We start from the raw sequence: 22295 nt of genomic DNA, 5'->3' as shown, positions 1-22295 counted from the left end.
GACGTGATTTTTCTTATCAAAATGTTTAAGCCTAATTCAGCATTTGTGAATTTTTGTAAATATTTTTTTTTTACGCTGTTTTACTCCAGTACCATAAAAGAGTACAAAATCTATCTAATAGTTTTGTGTATCTGAAGTCTTGTGTGCGACATTTTAAAGGATCGTACAACTTTTTACTTTAAAAGGGCTCTAGAAAGCTCAAAGACAAAAAAAAGAGCATCTTTGATTTTATGCAAAATTCTTCCACCAGCTTTTGACATTTTAAAGAAAAAACAGAAACAAATAACAGAAACAAAAAATAAAAAAATCAGCAAATGATGAATCTCGGTCACAGTGTCAAGTCGGTTTCATACAACCTCCGTTTATTGCACATAGTGCAGAGATAGTAACATTGACAGATACTTGCATACTACATTGCTGAAAATACCCTACTTTGATCATATTACTATGCATTCCCCACGCAGATCCAATCAGTATTAGGAAAGTGGCATATATTATTCATATACAGTGCTTATGTACGTAGTGTCTAACGCGGTTCTGAGATTGTGAATTGCTCAAATAGTACCAAACAATGCCCAGGGAGTGCCTGCTTTTCCTACATACTCGCCACCACCTGTTTATCTGACAGCAGTTTGGGCCTATTACATGGTCTGGCTGACCTGTCAATCATAAAAGTTGATCAAGGGACCAATCAGCAGGCGGGTTGCACTCTTTAAATCTTCTACTCTTTTTTGCCTGTGCCAATCACTATATACACTTTAGTAGACTATCCAAGCTTACTTTTTTGGCTAAAGTTACCCAGCTGTGTTCCTCACTATTTTCCATTTTTAACCCGGAATACCCATACTGATTGACTCTAACACTGCCTGCCACTTCTTCTTGATGCTTCTCATTAACCCTCTGGACTTTGTCCCGACTTCCCATTTCTGGTATAAGTTTCTGACTTGTACTGTATCTATCTTTCTGGAGACATCCTGGTTTGTTTGGTTTAATCCCTTAGCTTTCTCCAGAAGTCAGCAGCTACATCTGAAATGCAACCCAGAGGCCCTTGTGGAGAAGGCCAAATACCTGTATGGTGGTTGAATCAGGAGGTCCCTGGCCAAGTCTTGCTATGAAAGCCCACTTTCGTTAACATAATTGTTGCAGACATAATATGCTGTGTGAGTTGCTTCGGTAAAACTTTGTATAAGCATGCATTGCAGAGACAATGGACAATTCTGTATATAATGGGATTTACAAGGTCTTCAATCACAATAATTATGTGTCTGTAAATTTCCAAGAGAATAAAAACATTTGATGCAGACTTTTCAGATCCATTCTACTGAATACAACATGTTTGTTCAGCTGTAATGGAGAAAGCTAATGGTACGTCCAACAGTTATTCTGTGTGTAGGGTCAGATTAGATTTTTTTTTTCTTTAGCGTATTGTATATTGTTAATGATTACTAATGTAACAGATGTAAATAGTAGAATCTCAATAAACCCTGTAAAATATCTTAAGATCTCATACCTTACGTGTGCTCGTTATATGGATACAGCTGGCAGCATACTGTGCCATCACTGAATGCCATCATTGTCTTGGAAACCCAGAATTTACACGTTATCATTAGTGCAATATTTTGTAGAAGTGCAACTGCATGGATTAAGGCTGTTTTAACTGTTCAAACTATGGTATATTGCTTTATAAATCATACATGTTACAATACAGCTAAGAAATATACATTTAGTAGAGTAAATATGTAACGATAATTGATAATGACCCAGATGGAAAAGTTAATGGTTAAGTTTATTACTTAAAGGGAATATGTCGGTGTGATCCACCCCCCATACTGCTTATTTGGGTATGTGGATCTCTGAAACACAAAGCAATCTGAACCTCTGCTTAATCAATCTATTGTTCCATTAATGAAAAATGGTGGTTCCAAATGCAAATAAGGGTAAAGTGCTTTGGACATGTGAAAGCACTTTTGAGCCTCCACCTCCTTGGCTCTATTCCCCAGTGCCACCTTTTTCCGCTTTACTGTTAGCTTACTAGCTGAGTAGACAGGCTAGTGTTCTGTCTGGCAAACACAAGAAGGTGGCACTAAGCGGGGAAAAGAAGCGGAGACTAAGGAGCAGCTTCAGCACACCCACGGCGATTCAGCTTCATCCACTATTGGAATAACAGATTGTTTTTTAGTAAAGGAGCAACAGATTCCTTAAAAGAAATATGTCAACAGGTTCAACAAGCATCCCCATAAGTGACATCACTGGAATCATGGTCTTTGCCCCTGCATCATGCTGCTCTGAGATTAAATAACAAAAACCTGCTGACAGATTCTCTTTAAGTAAAGGTATAGATTGCCTTATGTTTGGTGGGATGGATCACACTGCCATCAATCAGAACTTTTTAAAGAGAATCTGTCAATGTCAGTTGGAACAGATTAAAGGGAACCTATTGCACTAAAAATGCAGTCCAATCTGCGGACTGCATAATACAGGGCCCAAGAAGATGAGCAGATTTGTATATAGTTTTGTGGGAAAAGATTCGGCATATCATGTATTTTATTCATTTAAAACTTTGATCATTCCTGGATTTCAGTCAAGCGGGCAACCAGTGATTCTTTTCACCTAAAGGGTAGGGTGAAACAACAGTATAAAAAATTGTTCAGCGTTTCATCCAGAAAAGTGGGACGATTTTTTTCTCACTCGTCATCCATGTGCTGTCTGTACACAATCCGTTTTTGTACAGTGGTCAGCCAATAATTATTAATTGCTGCTACAGTAAAGAAACTGAACTGTATATGGACAGTACACATTATAATTTACAAGACTATTTACAGCTTCTGATTTTACAGAACGGCAATGTGTCCGTAAAAATCAGATGCTATACTTTGGCATCTGATTTTTTTCTAACACTTATAGACTTGAATGGGTGAGTTTCATCTGATTTACAGAGGAAAATTGTGCATGCTGCAATTTTTTTTATACACTGATCCGGTCAGTGAAAAAAATCGTTCATCTGCACTGCCCCATTGAATAATATTGGTCCGAGTGTGATCTTTTTTTTAGCAGATAGCACTGGGTAAGACTTCTCATTTGACAGATAAGCCCTGAATGAGCAGTGAATAACATACAATTCATGCTGAGTCTTTTCCCACAAAATTGTAGCTCAATCTGCTCTATAGCATGCTGTCCGCAGACTGGACTGCATTTTCAATGTGACAGGTTCCCTTTAAGAGCTCATGTATAATGTGTTTATCCACCCCATATAGTCCTCATTCACTGGTCAGTATTTTGCTTCAGTGTTTTATGTCAAAAATAGGAGTGTCTCCAAAACACAAAACAGGTGTCAATCTTTCAGTTATAGTTTTTCTCTGTAAGTCCCACTCCTGGTTTTGGCGTACAAAACACGGATGCAGAATACTGACCAAATACTGACATGGGAATGAGGGCTTAAAGGTGTGGACTGTGCATGGTTAACTAGATGAGACATTATTAATAATAGTATTGCTTCAAGAAAATAATATCTTTGCAATGCATCTTTGATAGGACATTAGACAATGCTGCATTTTTTTTTTATGGATTATTAAGAAAAGAAAATTTGGTAAATTTGTCATATAGGCTCTTGACTACTGTGGGTCCTGTTTTAATGGAACATCCTAAATAGATCCATAATTAAATAATGTAGAAGAAAGCGATGATTGTAGCCTTTGACCAATTATTACATGAGAAAATCTACAGTTCATCTAGCAGTTGACACACGGTATCTGCAGAAGGGGCAATGATTTTCCATGAAGTTTAGGCCTTTTTACATACTATAATGTCAACTGTTGCACAAATTGCTATAACACTTTCTAAATATCAGCATTTACTTTACAGCATTTCTGAGCATACTACATAAGTAAGTAAAAAGTAGACATGTAAACTGATGGTTTCAGCAGCCATCAACCATTAACTCTTGCCGTGCAGCCAGACAGCTGCCTGGAGGGTTGAATACAGAAGGATCTTTTATTCCTAGCTGTAAGTCAAAGAATCGTGTGGAGGTGGTCATGCTTTCGTTCTTCGTGTAGGTTTCTTGTACGGGGTAGCAATCCTTATCTGTGTAAACTCCAACCCAGGTTTCATCTGTTTAATATAAAACAAAATGGACATTAAAAATATGAAAATTGTACAATATTAAAATACAATATATATGTAAATGTATACTATCAGTGTACTTCACGTTTACGTCATAAAGTAACTAAGAGTACAGTTATCTAGATTCACATCAGTGTTAGAGGTTCTGTAAAAAAAAAATTGGAAAAACCAGAGCAGGAAGCTGTACTTTTTTCTGGTAAAATAACAGAATCTCTGAGAGAAACCAAATAAACCTAATTGTGATCAATGGGATCCGTGCAATGGTGTTTTCAGCGTTTAATCTAGTGGAAACAAATGAGCTGCATCCTGAGACTATGAAATATGTCTTGAGGGTTCCTCATAGAAGTTATCCTTTCATAACTATCAAAATTAGAACGGCAAACCCGGACCCTCAGGAGAGGAATACATGGCATTACCCAGAATTTGTTACTCCTCTCCTAAAAGGGTTAATTGTTGGGAAAAGAGTTTTCCCGCCAAGTTCTCCCCGCACGTACAAGGGGGAGGAAAAGATGGTGGTTAGCTGGGAAAGTTAACCAGTCAGAGGAAGACTGTGTTTTTACCTCTGCGACGTCCACTGATATTGCAAGATATTTGTAAATACAGGGAGCGTGGGGGGAAAAAAGATGGTGGGGCCGAGGTACCGTGTCAGTCCTCGACACCGCGTTAACTGAAGTGCCGAACCCTGACCCCCTTCTCTTTGAATTGGTATGTCACGACCTCAGGGAAAGTCATTCAAGGAACTGAATGGACAACAGGAATGTTGGCTTAACGGGCTTGAGCTTTGGCTAAGCAGCAGTTTTTGGCTTTAAGAAAGAATAAACTGTTACATGAGTTGCCAGAAAATATCTACTAAGTCAACGTCTTATGTGTATTTATTTATGTTATATATTCAGCTAAGGGTATGCTAAGGGTTTAATTAATATGCTATATAATGTGGCGGCTATGACACAAGTATTAATTCAAGCACAAACACTTCACCAGTGTCATCTATTTCTCAGGTATATTAGAGAAACATTCCCATCAAAGTTTTTATCCTCTTAATATATAGCAATCACAATATTATACAGCACTGTGTACTTACAATTACTCATTTTGCCATTCTACCTAGATAATTTTTTTTTCCTGCTCTATGTAGAAACAGGAAATTTTTTGTCCCTGCAGAAATTGTTCCCCTCTTCAACTCCTGACCCAGCTGATCTGCTCCTCCCACTAGCCATTGACTTTTGAAGTAACTGATAAGTCACACAGGGAAAATTGACCTCCTATTTCTAGAGCTTAGAAAGATTCAGCTAGTCAGTTTTTAGTCATGTGATGTCATAGACTTAATGGAAAAGAAAAGAATTAGCTGGGTAGAAAGGCAAAATGAGCAATTGTAAGTACACAGTACACATATTTGTAAGTATTACAAATATCTTGCCCTATCAGCGGACGTTGCAAAGGTGAAAACACAGTCTTCCCCCGCGATGTACCGCTGACTGTTTAACTCTCCCAGCCAGCCACCATCATTTCCTCCCCCTTGTACGTGTGGGGAGAACTTGACGGGAAAACTCTTTTCCCACCCATTAACCCTTTTAGGAGAGAAGTAACAAATGCAGGGTGATGCTATGTATTCCCCTTCTGAGGGCCCAGGTCTGCCATCCTGCGGAGCCCTCAAAACATATTTAATTATCTCAGGATGCAGCTCATTTGTTTCCACTAGATTACACGCTGAATTACCATAGTAAAAGCGGTTTTTAAGGTGTCAGAGGTAAAAGTTGTGGGCTAATTGTGTTACCACAAAGCAGGATATGGAAGACGTTTTCTCATTATATTGTTCATTAGACATTTGGACCTGGATGGAACATATCTACAATATAGGGACCTGGATGGGGGACATACCTACAATATGGGGACCTGGATGGGGGACATACCTACAATATGGAGACCTGGATGGGGGAAATACCTACAATATGGGGACCTTGATGGGGGACATTACTACAAGATGAGGACAAGGATGGGGCACATTACTACAAGATGAGGACAAGGATGGGGCACATTACTACAAGATGAGGACCAGGATGGGGCACATTACTACAAGATGAGGACCAGGATTGGGCACATTACTACAAGATAGGGACCAGTATGGAGCATTAGTTCAAGATGAGGATCAGGATAGGACATTACCTACAATATGGGGACCTGGATGGGGACATGCCTACAATATGGGGACCTGGATGTGGACATACCTACTTAATCAGCTATGTGTCCCTAACAGCCGCGGGTGGAATCGCAATCCACCCACAGTTGTTAACATGTTAAATGCTGCTGTCAATCTCTGACAGCTGCATTTAACTGGAAGCGTGTCACAAGCCCCGCCCATTGGTGCCCCTGTTACATGATTGCAGGGCGCCGATGAATTGATATGACAGCCGGGGGTCTGCAGAAAACCCCCGTGCCTGTCATTGCAGATATCCTATGATGATATTCTAATTTTGTGAGAAGCACCTGTACATAATATAATAATATATACATCTCAATACTACGATTAATTGTCAAAAAAGTGTAGGAGTCTTTATTAGCCCATGTGGTAATGTTTCAGATCCATAGCAGAATATTTGTCAGGACTGCTACCTCCGCCTTTGTGCAAGGAGGAACAGGAGGAGCACTGCCAGAGCCCTGCAAAATGACCTCCAGCAGGCCACAAATGTGCATGTGTCTGCACAAACGGTTAGAAACTGACTCCGTGAGGGTGGTATGAGGGCACGAAGTCCACAGATGGGGGTTGTGCTCACAGCCCAACACCATGCAGGACGCTTGGCATTTGCCACAGAACACCAGGATTGGCAAAGTCGCCACTGGCGCCCTGTGCTCTTCACAGATGAAAGCCGGTTCACACTGAGCACATGTGACAGACATGACAGAGTTTGGAGATGCCATGGAGAGCTATCTGCTGCCTGCAACATCCTTCAGCATGACCGGTTTGGCAGTGGGTGAGTAATTGTGTGGGGTGGCATTTCTTTGGAGGGCCGCACAGCCCTCCATGTGCTCGCCAGAGGTAGCCTGACTGCCATTAGATACCGAGATGAGATCCTCAGACCCCTTGTGAGACCATATGCTGGTGCAGTTGTCCCGGGGTTCCTCCTAATGCAGGACAATGCCAGACCTCATGTGGCTGGAGTGTGTCAGCAGTTCCTGCAAGATGAAGGCATTGAAGCTATGGACTGGCCCGCCCGTTCCCCAGACCTGAATCCGATTGAGCACATCTGGGATATCATGTCTCGCTCCATCCACCAACGTCACGTTGCACCACAGAATGTCCAGGAGTTGGCGGATGCTTTAGTCCAGGTCTGGGAGGAGATCCCACAGGAGACCATCTGCAACCTCATCAGGAGCATGCCCAGGTATTGTAGGGAGGCCATACAGGCATGTGGAGGTCACACACAATACTGAGCCTCATTTTGACTTATTTTAAGGACATTACATCAAAGTTGGATCAGCCTGTAGTGTGTTTTTCCACTTTAATTTTGGGGGTGACTCCAAATCCAGGCCTCCATTGGTTAATAAATTTGATTTCCATTGATTATTTTTGTGTGATTTTGTTGTCAGCACATTCAACTTTGTACAGAACAAAGTATTCAATGAGAATATTTCATTCATTCAGATCTAGGATGTGTTATTTGAGTGTTCCCTTTATTTTTTGAGCAGTGTACATTTAAAAATATGAAATACTAATAACACAATTACACAGGCAGCAACTTGAAAGCCACTTCGCCAGAAAATGTGCATTTGCAAAATATAAGCTCGAGTCTGAATAACATGGTAGAACTGCATATAAAAATGTGCCCTTGTGTGTTTTGTTGGGCTCCTTTGACACCTATGGAGAGAAATTGGATAAATATTGACTGTGTATTTAAGACTAGGGCTGCAGTGTTGCAATGCTACCTGTGACATCCTGCGACTGCAACACAAATATTTCCAAATGAGTTGGATTTTCTGTTGCAAGTCATAAGCAACTCACTTGCCATAGACTTCAATGCAAGTCGCAGGCGACAAGCAACTTGTCACAACTTAACTGTCCTGGAAAAACAAGTCGACCGCGCAACGCTGAAATTTCAGTACCGCATAGCAACATCGCATCTAATGATTTCTTAAGATGTTGCATTGAGACTTGAGACCTCCTGCCTCCTGCAATATGTAACTTGTTGAAACTTCAGAGCTCTAAAATAGTCTCAGGCTATGTGCCCACGATGCAGAAATGAAGCAGAAAATTTCTGCAGCATTTCTGCATCTCCCTGGCAGAAAAAAACGCATGCAGATTGTGCATGCGTTTTTCCTGCAGAATACATGCGGAATACATGCGGATTCATATGCGTTTCTGCATGCAGATTGACAAGCACTTTCCAGGCGATAGCATCACTTGGAAAGTGCTTGACAACTAGGTCACACTATATAAATCCATGCAAATAGCATGGATTTATATAGCGTGAACCGTAAAAATTAAAACAAATAAAGCTATACTCACCCCCGAGGCCCCGGTGTGTGCAGCAGCGTTCGTTCCTGTCTGGTTCCCGGCTGCCGGCATATCGTGAGACAGAGCGGTGAAGGGCCTGCGGTCACATGACTGTGACGTCACCGAAGGTCCTTCAGCGCTGCTGGCATTCAGAGAGAAGACGCCGGACAGGTGAGTATAAACTTTATTTGTTATTTTATTCTTTTTTTACAGGTACAATGGTACCCAGGTCTGGATGAGAGTCTCCTCTCCTCCAGAACTGGGTACCATCCGCACATAGAGACGCATAGAAGCCGCTTGTAAAAATGTACAGTCGCGGTTTCTGTGCGTCTCAATGCAAGTCAATGGCGGGAGTTCCGCTGCGCTTCCGCAAAATTAAATGACATGCTGCGGATTTTTGTACGCAGCATAAACGCTGCGGAAAAATCCGCAGCATGTGCATAGAACATGCGGAATCCCCTTGGGGACCATGGGGTGCGGATTACCTAGCGTTTCACAAGCGTTTCCGCTGCGGAAATTCCGCAGCATAAACGCTTGAAAAACGCTACGTGGGCACACAGCCTCAAGACGGCAAATCGCAGACCAGTCGCACAATTTTAAAATGCTATGCAGAGGGAAAACAAAAAAAATATTTACAGTATTCAAATTTGGAGAAAAATGTATATATTTAATAATTTAGAATCACGTTGACGCTTGATTTTTTAGGATAATTATTTATATTTTCATTGCCATTTTATTATTATTTAACATTACTTATGTATTAAACAATGACATGGAAAGTTGCAAAGTTAACATATGGCTTAGAATAGAGCAATAGAGGTGATGTGGATGAAAACAGGTGTCTGTCTTCGATGATATTTATTCTTTTTATGACCCATTTTGTTTTCGGGTAAAATCATATGTTCCCACACATTCCACATGGTAAATAGATCAGACACTTTACAGCTGTTTCTCCATTTCTCTCTGTGCACATTTACCAGGGGGAAAAGGCTCTCTGTATAGACATTAAATTAAAACCTGAAAATAAAAAAAGTCTTTGCACAATATGAATTGGATTAGTATCTCAGAGTAGTATGTGAACCTATTCATAGCAAAGGTTTGAAGACTACCCATGGGAACCATACTGTCTACCTTTCAATATACTGAACAAGTTTCCACGACATCCACCAGCAGCCTTTAGGTATGCCCTTGGGATCACTGACATTGGAAGTAAATGAACAGGCAATGTTAATCTTAGCAACGCTTAAATCAGTAAGAGTAACTAAGGAAGTTCCCTTTCTCAAGGATGAAACCATTGAGGATATACTTTCATTTAAGATTCTTTTATATTTAATATATTTTTCAGAATGTTCAAGCTAAACGTGTTCCTGTAGATTAGAAAATCTATTTCACACTACTGCTTAACAAGAACACTATAGAGAAGATGTATTTAGATCCTCAACCACACAAGCAATGTAATTTCTTGTGAATTATCTTCCAAGCAGGTGATATTACTGTGTTTTACATTAAACATGATTCTTGAATGACATGACAGCAGTTGTAAGTTTCTGGGAAGCTAATGCAAACGTGACCAGAAATTTGGCTGCACTTCCTCATGGCCATTAATGATTTTGCCATAAGGCTACACAAGAAAGCCATGTCTAAGGAATTGTGTGCTCCTCATCCAGCAAAAGAGAGTGGTCTTCGCTTAGGGTATGTCCAGGAATATCCCTGGAGTAGTCATAGAAAGAAAAAGAGATGGTTGAGGCTGGTAGAAAAGCAAGTTTAGATATAAAAAACTCACTAGAATAAAAAGGACCTTAATATAAAGGCTAATAGCATAGTGGTAAAGATCTCTAAAATGCTTAGGGCACTTTGACACTGCTTAAGGCAGGAGTAGGCAATTAATTTTCCTAAGAGGCTACATGAGATACTTTGACAGTTGTGGAGGGCGAACCAACAGGCTAAACTTAATTATTAGTGTTGAGCGAGCACTAAAATGCTCGGGTGCTCGAAGCTCGGGCTGAGCTCACTGTGATACTCGGGTGCTCGACCCGAGCAACGGGCCCAATGTTAGTCTATGGGAGACCCGAACATTTTTGCGGCGGCTCCCCCGGCAGTCTGTAGAAAGCCTAAAAAGTGCCCAAAACGATAGTGACAGTGCTCAAATGACATGGGGACAGCATGGGGATCGCCCCTGGAAGCATTTCTGACCCCCAGGTCACTGCTGTCAACAACGTGGTCAGAGGTATTAAGCCACTTTTACAGGCTCACAATAAAACGTTCAAAAACTAAAGTGAAAGTGCTTTCCTGTGAAATATGTTAACCCCTTAACGACCATGGGTCTTTCTGTTTTTGTGTTTTCCTTTTTTGCTCCCCTTCTTCCCAGAGCCAGAACTTTTTTAATTTTCATTCAATATGGCCATGCGAGGGCTTATTTTTTGCGGGACGAGTTGTACTTTTAAACACCATCACTGGTTTTACCATATTGTGTGCTGGAAAATGGGAAAAAAATTCCAAGTGCAGTGAAACTGCAAAAAAAATGCAATTCCACGGTTGTTTTTTGGGTCCTTTTTTTACCACGTTCACAGATTGCTAAAACTGACCTGCCATCATTATTTTCCAGGTCGTTACGAGTTCATAGACACCAAACATGTATAGGTTCTTTTTTATTTAAGTGGTGAAAAAAAAATCCAAAGCTTGCTAAAAAAACAAAAAAAAAAATGACGCCATTTTCCGAGACCCTTAGCTTCTCCATTTTTCGGGATCTGGGGCCAGGTGAGGGCTTATTTTTTGCGTGCCGGGCTGACGTTTTTATTGATACCATTTTGGGGTAGATCCGATGTTTTGATCGCCCGTTATTGCATTTTATTGCAAAGTTGTAGCGTCCAAAAAAACTTAATTCTGGCGTTTAAAATTTTTTTCTCGTTACGCCGTTTACTGATTGTATTAATTCTTCTTTTATGTTGATAGATCGGGCGATTCTGAACGCGGCGATACCAAATATGTGTATGTGTTTTTTTTTTATATATATATATTTTATTTTGAATGGGGCGAAAGGGGGGTGACTTAAACCTTTATATATTTTTTATTTTTTTAATTTTTTTAAAAACTTTTTTTTTACACTTTCTGCTTGCTTCTATAGTCTCCAGAGGAGACTAGAAGCAGCAGTTGTCTGATTGCTTCTACTGCATACAAGCGATGAGCAGATCGCTTGTATGCAGGAGAAATGCTCACTTGCTATGAGCGCTGACCACTAGGTGGCGCTCATAGCAATTGAGACATGACAACCACAGGCGTCTGCTGCAGACCCTGAGTTGTCATGTCCACCCATTGGTGACCCGCGATCACGTGACGGGGTCACTGATGGGCGGGGCTCAGGACTCCCGGAAGCGCGAGTTAAATGCCACTGTCAGAGATTTAACATGTTAACAGCCGCTGGTGGATTGCGATTCCAATAATCAGCTGACATGTGCTCGCTTCAGTGCGGCCTCACTGCCGGAGCCCCCGCTGAACCGGCCTTCCCGACCTGGTGCGTACTATTACTGACCAGGTCGGAAAGGGGTTAAGGAACATCCTTTCCAGGGTAAAGACTTGTGTATAAGGTAAAATAAATAACCAAAAACAAAAATACTCCTCCACACCTTGGGCTATGTTCACAAGAAGCATTTTTTATGCGTTTTTGCACGTTTGTATTGCTTTCAACCGTGACAAATGCATTCACCGGGAAATGTCATTTTAACATTTTACAACCTTATCTGGCCATGTGCTGTGTGACACATGCATACAATGCTAAAAAGACATGGGAACAGCATGGGGAAGACCCCTGGAAGCATCTCTGACACCCAGGTCACTGCCTAAAAGTGTGCCCATCAGAAGTGATCCTTGCCGCATCAGAAGATGCAGACTTGCAACTATCCCCGTGCAAGTCCTTGTCCCAGGGCAGTGTTCAATTGTACCTCCCCCATAACTTGCAATACAAGTGCAAGTATGCAGCCTGCCACCCACCCACCCCCAGGCTGCAATACCATACTGCTAGCTTGCTGGCACTTGAAATTGGGACTTTTAGGCATGTGGAGGTGGAATCTGGCCACCACGTCATGGCTGCGTCGGTAGCCTGGTATTCATACTCAGTCCCCAGCCGCCCGGCGGCCGGGTGTCCACGCTTGGTCCCCAGCCGCCAGGGGGCGGCCGGGTGTCCATACTCAGTCCCCAGCCGCCCCGTGGCCGGGTGCCCACACACAGTCCCCAGCTGCGTGGGGGTGGCCGGGTGTCCATAAACGGTCCCCAGCCGCCCCTACTTGTCCCGGTGCGCCTTATACACAAGCGTGCATACCAAAACATTACCTGTGCCCTCCCCAGTGCATTTAGTGGGAAGGACAGCCTAACCACAAACATGTGGACAAGTGAATGTGGCCAGGAATGGTCCATCTCACTGACGCCTTCACACTGGGTTAATATTGTGGAAGCCAGGACACAGTTGGACACTGGGATGCAACACGTCCTCCAGACATAGAGGATTGCGGGTCCTGGGTCAATCAGGCTTCAACACAAAGTTCAGAAGGTAGACAGCAGCAGTGGTCGGCCTCCTACACAACGAGTAAATTATTCATGATCATGAGGCCATCCACCTCCTTAGCTTTCTGTTCCTTGGAATGCAAGCGCATGTATGTAGTAGCAGCTAGGCCTGAGGTGGTCAGCGTTTTGGCGCATATTCTACCTCCTTCGAGGATTGCTGGATATTTTCCTGCTACTATCCCAGTTCTATGACTCCCGTTAAAACAAAGCTTCAGGTGATGAATGATGGATGAGGTGGTGGCAAAGGAGAAAGAGCAGGAGAAACAGGGACCATTCACATCAATATCAGGCCAGCCAACCACACATGTCTTGTAGGATATGTTTCTGTACCAAAACGAGCGGTTCAGCTACACAGTTATAAGGCATACAGTGAATGCAATGCCTACCAAAAATTTCGAGGCACTCCAATGCCCCTTGGAAGTGACATGGAGGTCAGAGGGCCTTAACTAAACCGTTTTTTCCATTTATAGCAACTGGGTCTCCTGTACACTGTTGGCCTAAGCAGGGAATGGAAGGCTTTCCAAAAATTATTAGGCACTGCAATGCCCCTTGAAACAGACGTGGATTACAGCGTATTAAAAACCTTCTACCCATTATTGGGGAGTGGGTCTCCCTTAGTGTTCGCCTATGCATTGAAAAGCAAAAGCTGACAAAAATTATGAGGAAATGCAATGCCCGTTGCAAGAGTTGTGGAGGTTAGAGGTAATTAAAAACAACATGTCAATGCCCCTTGGAAGAGCTGTGGAGTTGAGAGTGGTTTAACAAGACGGTTTTAATGCCCCTTAGAAGAGATGTGGAGGTCACAGTAGCTTAACAAGATGGTTTTAATGCCCCTTGGAAGAGACGTGGAGTTCAGAGTGGTTTAACAAGACAGTTTTAATGCCCCTTGGAAGAGTGGTGGAGGTTACAGTGGAATAAAAAGACAATATCAATGCCCCGTGGAAGAGACGTGGAGGTCACAGTAGCTTAAAAAGACGGTTTTAATGCCCCTTGGAAAAGTGGTGGAGGTCGCAGTGGAATAAAAAGACAATATCAATGCCCTTTGGAAGAGTGGTGGAGGTCGCAGTGGAATTAAAAGACAATATTAACGACCCTTGGAAGAGACGTGGAGGTCACAGTAGCTTAACAAGACGATTTTAATGCCCCTTACAAGAGCCATGCAGTACAGCATATTAAAAACATTATTCCCATTATTGGGGAGTGGGTCTCCCATAGTCTTTGCCTATGCCTTCCAAGCAAAAGCTGCCAAAAATTAGGAAGGGGGAAATTGCAATGTCCCTTACAAGAGCCATGCAGTACAGCATATTAAAAACATTATTCCCATTATTGGGGAGTGGGTCTCCCATAGTCTTTGCCTATGCCTTCCAAGCAAAAGCTGCCAAAAATTAGGACAGAGGAACTTGCAATGCTGGCAACATGGACCACGGTCACCCTGGTGGTATAGTGGTCGTGGAGGCTGAGGATAAGGAGAAGAGCAAAAAACAGCCGAAATGAGGAAGCGTATACCCATGTGTGGGTGTGAAGCGATGCATGGGAATACACCTCCCGAAATAACACAGTGGATTTGACTTTATGTTACTCTGCTGTCATTTGGTGGTGATGAGAAGTCTGGCCCAATCCAGCCCTTGTTCATTTTGATAAGGGTCAGCTTGTCAGCATTGTCAGTTGACAGGCGAGTGCGCTTATCAGTTATAATTCCCCCAGCGGCACTACAAACACGCTCCGATAACACGCTAGCGGCAGGGCAGGCCAGGACCTCCAAGGCATACAGAGTGAGTTCATTCCAAGTGTCCAGCTTGGATACCCAATAATTAAAAGGCACAGAGGAATCACGGAGGACGCTGATACTCCCTCACCATCTTTTGAAACTTTCCACTCCTTGTGAGAGTACCCTGCGCCTCAGGGCCTGTAAGCTGGGCAGGTCTCAGAAAACTGTCCTAGAACATTTACAGTGTTCCCCTGCCTCTGCTGGATTGGAGTTGCATCTCTCTCGCCTGTATGCCTTAGTTGGGCAGCGAACTGTGACCTCTGCCGCTACCGTGTTCAGATGGGAATTTTTTTAATAGTTCTGCAGCAAGGGTCTTCTGGTACTGCCCCATTTTTGTAGACCTCTCCAACTCAGGAATAAGAGAGTGAAAGTTCTCCTTGTAGAGGGGGTCTAAAAGTGTCATCAACCAGTAATGATTGTCACCCAACATTTTGACAATGCGAGGGTCACGGTTAAGGCAGCGTAACATAAAGTCAGCCATGGGTGCCAGACTGGTAACGGGCAAGACTTCCGTGTCCTCACCAAGATGATGACTGATAGTGTTGAGCGATCACTAAAATGCTCGGGTGCTCGAAGCTCGGGCCAAGCTTACTGTGATACTCGGGTGCTCGACCCGAGCAACGAGCCCAATGTTAGTCTATGAGAGACCAGAGCATTTTTGCGGCAGCACCCCCGGCAGTCTGTAGAAAGCCTAAAAAGTGCCCAAAACGATAGTGACAGTGCTCAAAAGACATGGGGGCAGCATGGGGATCGCCCCTGGAAGCATTTCTGACCCCCAGGTCACTGCTGTCAACAACGTGGTCAGAGGTAGAGATGAGCGTTGTTCTACTCGAACTGTTCGCCAATCTCAAATTCGAGCTGTTTTGGGCGGTGTTCGAGCCGGTCGGTGAACACGAACAATTTGAGAAAAATTCAGCTGTTCGAGGTTATGTTCGATAACTGTTCGTGCACCAAAATCATAACTGGATTTTTTCTCAGTAATGATGAAAATTAATGTTAATACGCAGTTTGAGTGTACAGCGGGGCGGGGGGAGGGGCAGGGGATGGATCTCTGCAGGAACAATGAAGATCTCCATTTTTTTTTCTCTTTCCCACATTTGCAGTGGGGAGGTGCAATCTGTCAGCCTATCAGCAGCGCACACACGGAGCGAAGTGCTTTTTTTCACACAAGCAAGGGCATGTGTGATTGGCAGTGTATGTCACATGTCCTTGCCCTATAAGACCAAGCCATTTTCCCCGTCGCCACCATTTTCTCACTGCTGCAGCTGCGTGTTAGACGGCACCGCTGTTGCTGTGTGCGCTATACCTTGTTAATTTCAAGCCAATTTTCGCACAAATATACAGATAGCTTGGGAGTAGGGAATAGTTGTGATTGCAGTCCTTTTAAGGACTAGGTTACAGCATTTCCTACGACTTTTATCAGGCAGGTCTGTGCTCTTAAATAGATAGATTGTGGGAGTAAAGACTAATTGTAATTGGAGTCCTTTTCAGGACTAGGTTACATCAGTTCCTATCAGTTTTTGCCAGGCAGGTCTGTGCCAGTGCTGTGCAAGTTTTTTTCACAGCATTTGGCTGAATCTAGCAAAGCTAATCCTTTTTGGCCTATTGCAGAGTGTGTTAGTCAGTGGAGTAGCCTATCTTTGTTGCAAGATATACCACCTGTGTATAGAATACCAATTTTTTTACTGCACCTAGTGAAGTAAAATCTTTTGGGCATAGCATCATTCTATTAGTCCATCTATACTGACCTCCATCAGGTTGCAAACTGAATATAATTTTTTTCTGCATCTAGCTCTGAAAAAATATTTGGGCTTCTAGCAGTGTGTGGGACTTGGTCTATTAGTCCATCTATACTGACCTCCATCAGGTTGCAAATTAAAAATAATTTTTTTCTTCATTTAGCTCTGAAAAAATATTTGGGCTTCTAGCAGTGTGTGGGACTTGTTCTATTAGTCCTTCTATACTGACCTCCAGCAGGTTGCAAATTGAATATAATTTTTTTCTGCATCTAGCTCTGAAAAAATATTTGGGCTTCTAGCAGTGTGTGGGACTTGGTCTATTAGTCCATCTATACTGACCTCCATCAGGTTGCAAATTAAAAATAATTTTTTTCTTCATTTATCTCTGAAAAAATATTTGGGCTTCTAGCAGCGTGTGGGACTTGTTCTATTAGTCCATTTATACTGACCTCCATCAGGTTGCAAATTAAAAATAATTTTTTTCTGCATCTAGCTCTGAAAAAATATTTGGGCTTCTAGCAGTGTGTGGGACTTGGTCTATTAGTCCATCTATACTGACCTCCATCAGGTTGCAAATTAAAAATAATTTTTTTCTGCATCTAGCTCTGAAAAAATATTTGGGCTTCTAGCAGTGTGTGGGACTTAGTCTATTAGTCCATCTATACTGACCTCCATCAGGTTGCAAATTGAATAAAAAAATTTTCTGCATCTAGCTCTGAAAAAATATTTGGGCTTCTAGCGGTGTGTGGGACTTGGTCTATTAGTCCATCTATACTGACCTCCATCAGGTTGCAAATTAAAAATAATTTTTTTCTGCATCTAGCTCTGAAAAAATATTTGGGCTTCTAGCAGTGTGTGGGACTTGGTCTATTAGTCCATCTATACTGACCTCCATCAGGTTGCAAATTAAAAATAATTTTTTTCTTCATTTAGCTCTGAAAAAATATTTGGGCTTCTAGCAGTGTGTGGGACTTGTTCTATTAGTCCTTCTATACTGACCTCCAGCAGGTTGCAAATTGAATATAATTTTTTTCTGCATCTAGCTCTGAAAAAATATTTGGGCTTCTAGCGGTGTGTGGGACTTGGTCTATTAGTCCATCTATATTGACCTCCATCAGGTTGCAAATTAAAAATAATTTTTTTCTGTATCTAGCTCTGAAAAAATATTTGGGCTTCTAGCGGTGTGTGGGACTTGGTCTATTAGTCCATCTATACTGACCTCCATCAGGTTGCAAATTAAAAATAATTTTTTTCTGCATCTAGCTCTGAAAAAATATTTGGGCTTCTAGCAGTGTGTGGGACTTGGTCTATTAGTCCATCTATACTGACCTCCATCAGGTTGCAAATTGAATAAAAAAATTTTCTGCATCTAGCTCTGAAAAAATATTTGGGCTTCTAGCGGTGTGTGGGACTTGGTCTATTAGTCCATCTATACTGACCTCCATCAGGTTGCAAATTAAAAATAATTTTTTTCTGCATCTAGCTCTGAAAAAATATTTGGGCTTCTAGCAGTGTGTGGGACTTGGTCTATTAGTCCATCTATACTGACCTCCATCAGGTTGCAAATTAAAAATAATTTTTTTCTTCATTTAGCTCTGAAAAAATATTTGGGCTTCTAGCAGTGTGTGGGACTTGTTCTATTAGTCCTTCTATACTGACCTCCAGCAGGTTGCAAATTGAATATAATTTTTTTCTGCATCTAGCTCTGAAAAAATATTTGGGCTTCTAGCGGTGTGTGGGACTTGGTCTATTAGTCCATCTATACTGACCTCCATCAGGTTGCAAATTAAAAATAATTTTTTTCTGCATCTAACCCAGCCAATAGTTTTGGCCTAATACCACAGTTTGGCCACTCAGCTCTGCTCGGTTACCATCCATTGTTTTTTTGTGCAAACAACTCCAGAGTTGTGAATTAGTTAACCACCAAAATGAGTGGAAAAAGGCCTGCTGCTGGTGGAAAGGGGAATAGGCGTGTTGGGAAGGGGAAAAAAGGTTGTGTCCGTGGGGTAGGTGCAGAAGAAAGACCATCTTCCAGCCAAACTAAAATGTCTACTTCTTTTAGCGGACAATGTGATAAGATCCCTTTCTTACGGCCACGCCAATCGCTACAAATTCCAGATGAGGCACAAAAACAGCAGGTGCTTCAACGGATATCAAGTGCTCCTTTAAGTGGGCTCTCCTCCACATCAACTTCAACATCACAAATACTCCAGTCCTCAAAGGTGTCACCCAAATCGCACTTGCTTCCTCACAGCTCCCAAATCTCCAGCTGCCCGTCTGAGTATGAGGTAGAACAGATGGTTGAGTCTGCAGAGCTGTTTACTCATACTATAGCCTGGGAATCAGAGGTCGACTCCAGCGCTTCTGTGAATCCACACGAGGAAATGATCTGCACTGATGCCCAGAATCTTTATGAGTCGGATCCAGGACCAGACGCAGAAGGTTCTGACCATAATGTAGACCCTCATTCCCAAACTGTAACTCCTGTTGGTGGAGACAATGAGGAAGACGATGATAAGACTCAAATACCTGATTGGAGCGACAACTTTAGTTTTTTGTCAGGGCAGGAACAGGTTGGCTCTGAGGACGACGGGTGTGATAACGCACAGGGTGATGATGATGAGGTCGGAGATCCCACTTACTGTCAACCCACAGTCAGCCAAGAGATGAGGTCAGCAGAGGAGGTGGAGGAAGATGCTAGTGACGACGAGGTCAGGTTGCGCCTTCCTGGACAGAGACGTAGTACTGGAAGCACGTCAACAACTGCATCCTCAAACACAACTCTGCCTCTCACCACAAGTCGTGGTGGCTCTTCAGGTCGCATGGGTGCTAAGCCTTGCATAGCCTGGGCATTTTTTCAGATCGATAAAGATGACCCAACTCGTGTTATCTGTAACATTTGTCAGCAAAAGCTAAGTAGAGGCCAAAAAATACATAGTTTGAGTACTTCATGCATGAACCGGCACATGGACATGAAGCATAAGTTGCAGTGGGAAGCTCAGTGTGCTACAATGCGGTCTAGCCGGCCGGGCCAACCACCGTCTGCCATATCTTGTGCATCCGCGGCCTCTTCATCCTCTGTGACTGGGGGGACAGCAGTCACACCTGTTTTGGGGCGCAGACCTGCCACCTCTTTACCCGCAACAGCCAGCGTGATTGGCAGGTCATCATTTTCTTTGGAGGTGGTAACACCAGCTGGTCTTGAGCGCTGTCCGACATCGATAGCACCACCTTTGGATCAAGGCAACCTAACATGTCCGCCTGCATCTTCCTCACAGACCGGCAGTTTGCCGGGGACACCCTTATCAACCCCGTCTAAGCACAATAGCCAGCCCTCGGTCCCTCAGATGTGGACAAGTAAAAGACCATTTCCTCCTAGCCATGAGAAAGCTAAGAGGTTGAATTTCACCATCTGCAAGCTCTTGGCTACAGAAATGCTGCCTTTCCGCCTGGTGGACACAGAGGATTTTCGAGACCTTATGTCCGTCGCAGTGCCCCAGTACCAGATGCCCAGTCGGCACTACTTCTCAAAGAAAGGTGTGCCTGCGCTCCACCAGCATGTCGCACACAACATCACCACTTCTTTGAGAAACTCTGTGTGTGACAGGGTGCATTTCACCACAGACACTTGGACGAGTAGGCATGGACAGGGGCGTTACATGTCGCTGACTGGGCACTGGGTAACTATGATGACAGCAGGACAAGGGGCTGCTGTCCAAGTCTTGCCGTCCCCACGAGTTGTGCGTCAATCCTCTTTATGTCATTTTTCCTCCACTGCTTCTGCCTCCTCAACCTCCTCTCGGTCTTCCACCTGCACCCAAAGCCTGTCTGGTCATGCCACAAGCTTTCTAACTGCGCAGAAGGGATCCTGCACACCTCCTTACTATGCTGGCAGTAGGGCTCAACGTCATCAGGCGGTTTTTACATTGAAATGTCTGGGAAATGTGAGTCACACAGCTGAGGAGTTGTGGTCAGCTCTGGAGAACCAATTTCATGAATGGTTGTCTCCACTGGACCTGAAACCAGGGAAGGCCGTGTGCGACAATGCTGCAAACCTGGGTGCGGCCCTTCGCCGGGGCAATGTCACACACGTGCCTTGTATGGCTCACGTGTTGAACCTGGTTGTCCAGCAATTTTTAGCCCACTATCCCAGACTAGATGGCCTTCTGCAGAGGGCACGGTCGCTGTGTGCTCACTTCCGCCGTTCGCATCCCGCAGCTCAGCGACTTACATCTCTACAGAAGTCGTTGGGCCTGCCACTTCACCGGCTAAAATGCGATGTGCCTACCCGGTGGAATTCAACTCTGCACATGTTGCAGCGACTGTGGCAGCACCGACAAGCCCTGGTGCAATACGTTCTGACGTATAGCCTGGGCCAACGAGATTCAGAGGTGGGGCAAATCACGCTGGAGGAGTGGTCTCAGATCAGGGACCTATGCACCCTTCTGCACAGTTTTGAAATGGCGACGAAGATGTTTAGTGCTGAAGATGCCATTATCAGCATGACTATTCCGGTGATTTACATGCTGGAGCACATGTTAAACAGAATTCGGAGTCAGGTGGTGGCACAAGAGGAGGTGGAGGAAGTAGAGGAGGAGGAGTTGTATGCGGAAGGGCTAACATCTGCAAGGTCCAGACGGTCGGCAGCACCAGGGCGGCAGGCATGTGAGGGTGGGGGAGATGATTTTACCAGGGCGCATGGTAGCAGCCAAACTAGTGAGGAAGGTGCAGGAGCTCAGGAAGAAGTGGAGGACGAACTGATGGAAGACTCATCAGATGAGGGAGACCTTGATCACATTTCTGTTGTGCGAGGTTGGGGGGAGAGGACAGAGGAAGGAAGCATGATTGTTACCTCGCCACCAACACAACAGGGACTTGGTGCTCCTGGATGCGCAACACACATGAGTGCCTTCTTGCTGCACTACCTGCAACATGACCCTCGAATTGTGAGAATTAGAAATAATCCTGACTACTGGGTTGCCACACTGTTAGATCCCCGGTACAAAAGTAAATTTGCAGAAATTATTCCTGCCATAGAAAGGGATGCACGCATGCAGGAGTATCAGCAGAGACTGTTGCAGAATCTTACATGTGCTTTTCCACAAAATACCAGTGGTGCACGTAGTGAATCTCACAGTTCCAACTTGCCAACCGTGGTCTGTATGGAATTGTTCAATAAAGGGCCCAAAATTAAGATAACATAGATGGGAGAGGTCTCTATGAATAGGAATTCCTAAGTATTTGATACCCTGTGAGGGCCAGGCAAAGGGAAAGTTGGACTGGATGGAATCCTATATGGATTTAGGGAGGGAGACATCGAGGGCCTCAGACTTCGCTGCATTGATTTTAAAATTTTACCATGTAACAAAGTGATCTATTTCAGCCATAACAGCAGGGATGGATATATGTGATTGAGTGATATATACTAGGACATCATCAGCAAATAGAGAGCACTTGTACTCGGTGCCTCCCACCTCAATCCACCTAATATTGGGGTTATGGCGAATTGATGAGAGCAGGTGCTCCGTCACTAGGATGTATAAGAGAGGGGACAGAGGACATCCCTGCCTTGTCCCATTGGTGATTGTGAAAGGTGATGAAAATGTTCTGACGCAACCCCTGG

At 43.5% G+C, this 22295-nt stretch overlaps 1 protein-coding gene across 1 annotated transcript in view; it reads right to left on the bottom strand.

Annotated features, from left to right (window-relative positions):
• Nucleotides 1-328: 328 nt before the first annotated feature.
• EPDR1 (ependymin related 1) overlaps nucleotides 329-22295 on the bottom strand; it is a 103272-nt gene continuing 81305 nt past the window's right edge. The window contains exon 3 of the mRNA XM_073678253.1: nucleotides 329-4107. Within this exon, the coding sequence (XP_073534354.1) occupies nucleotides 3917-4107 (191 nt within the window). The 3' untranslated portion in view covers nucleotides 329-3916. The remainder of the gene's footprint in view (nucleotides 4108-22295) is intronic.

Source organism: Phyllobates terribilis, unplaced genomic scaffold, assembly GCF_046119375.1.
Source record: "Phyllobates terribilis strain yellow unplaced genomic scaffold, ASM4611937v1 Scaffold_4__5_contigs__length_816908805, whole genome shotgun sequence".
Classification (NCBI taxonomy): Eukaryota; Metazoa; Chordata; class Amphibia; order Anura; family Dendrobatidae; genus Phyllobates; species Phyllobates terribilis.
The sequence above is the reverse complement of the archived record's forward strand: the minus strand, read 5'-3'. Positions and strand labels throughout refer to the sequence as shown.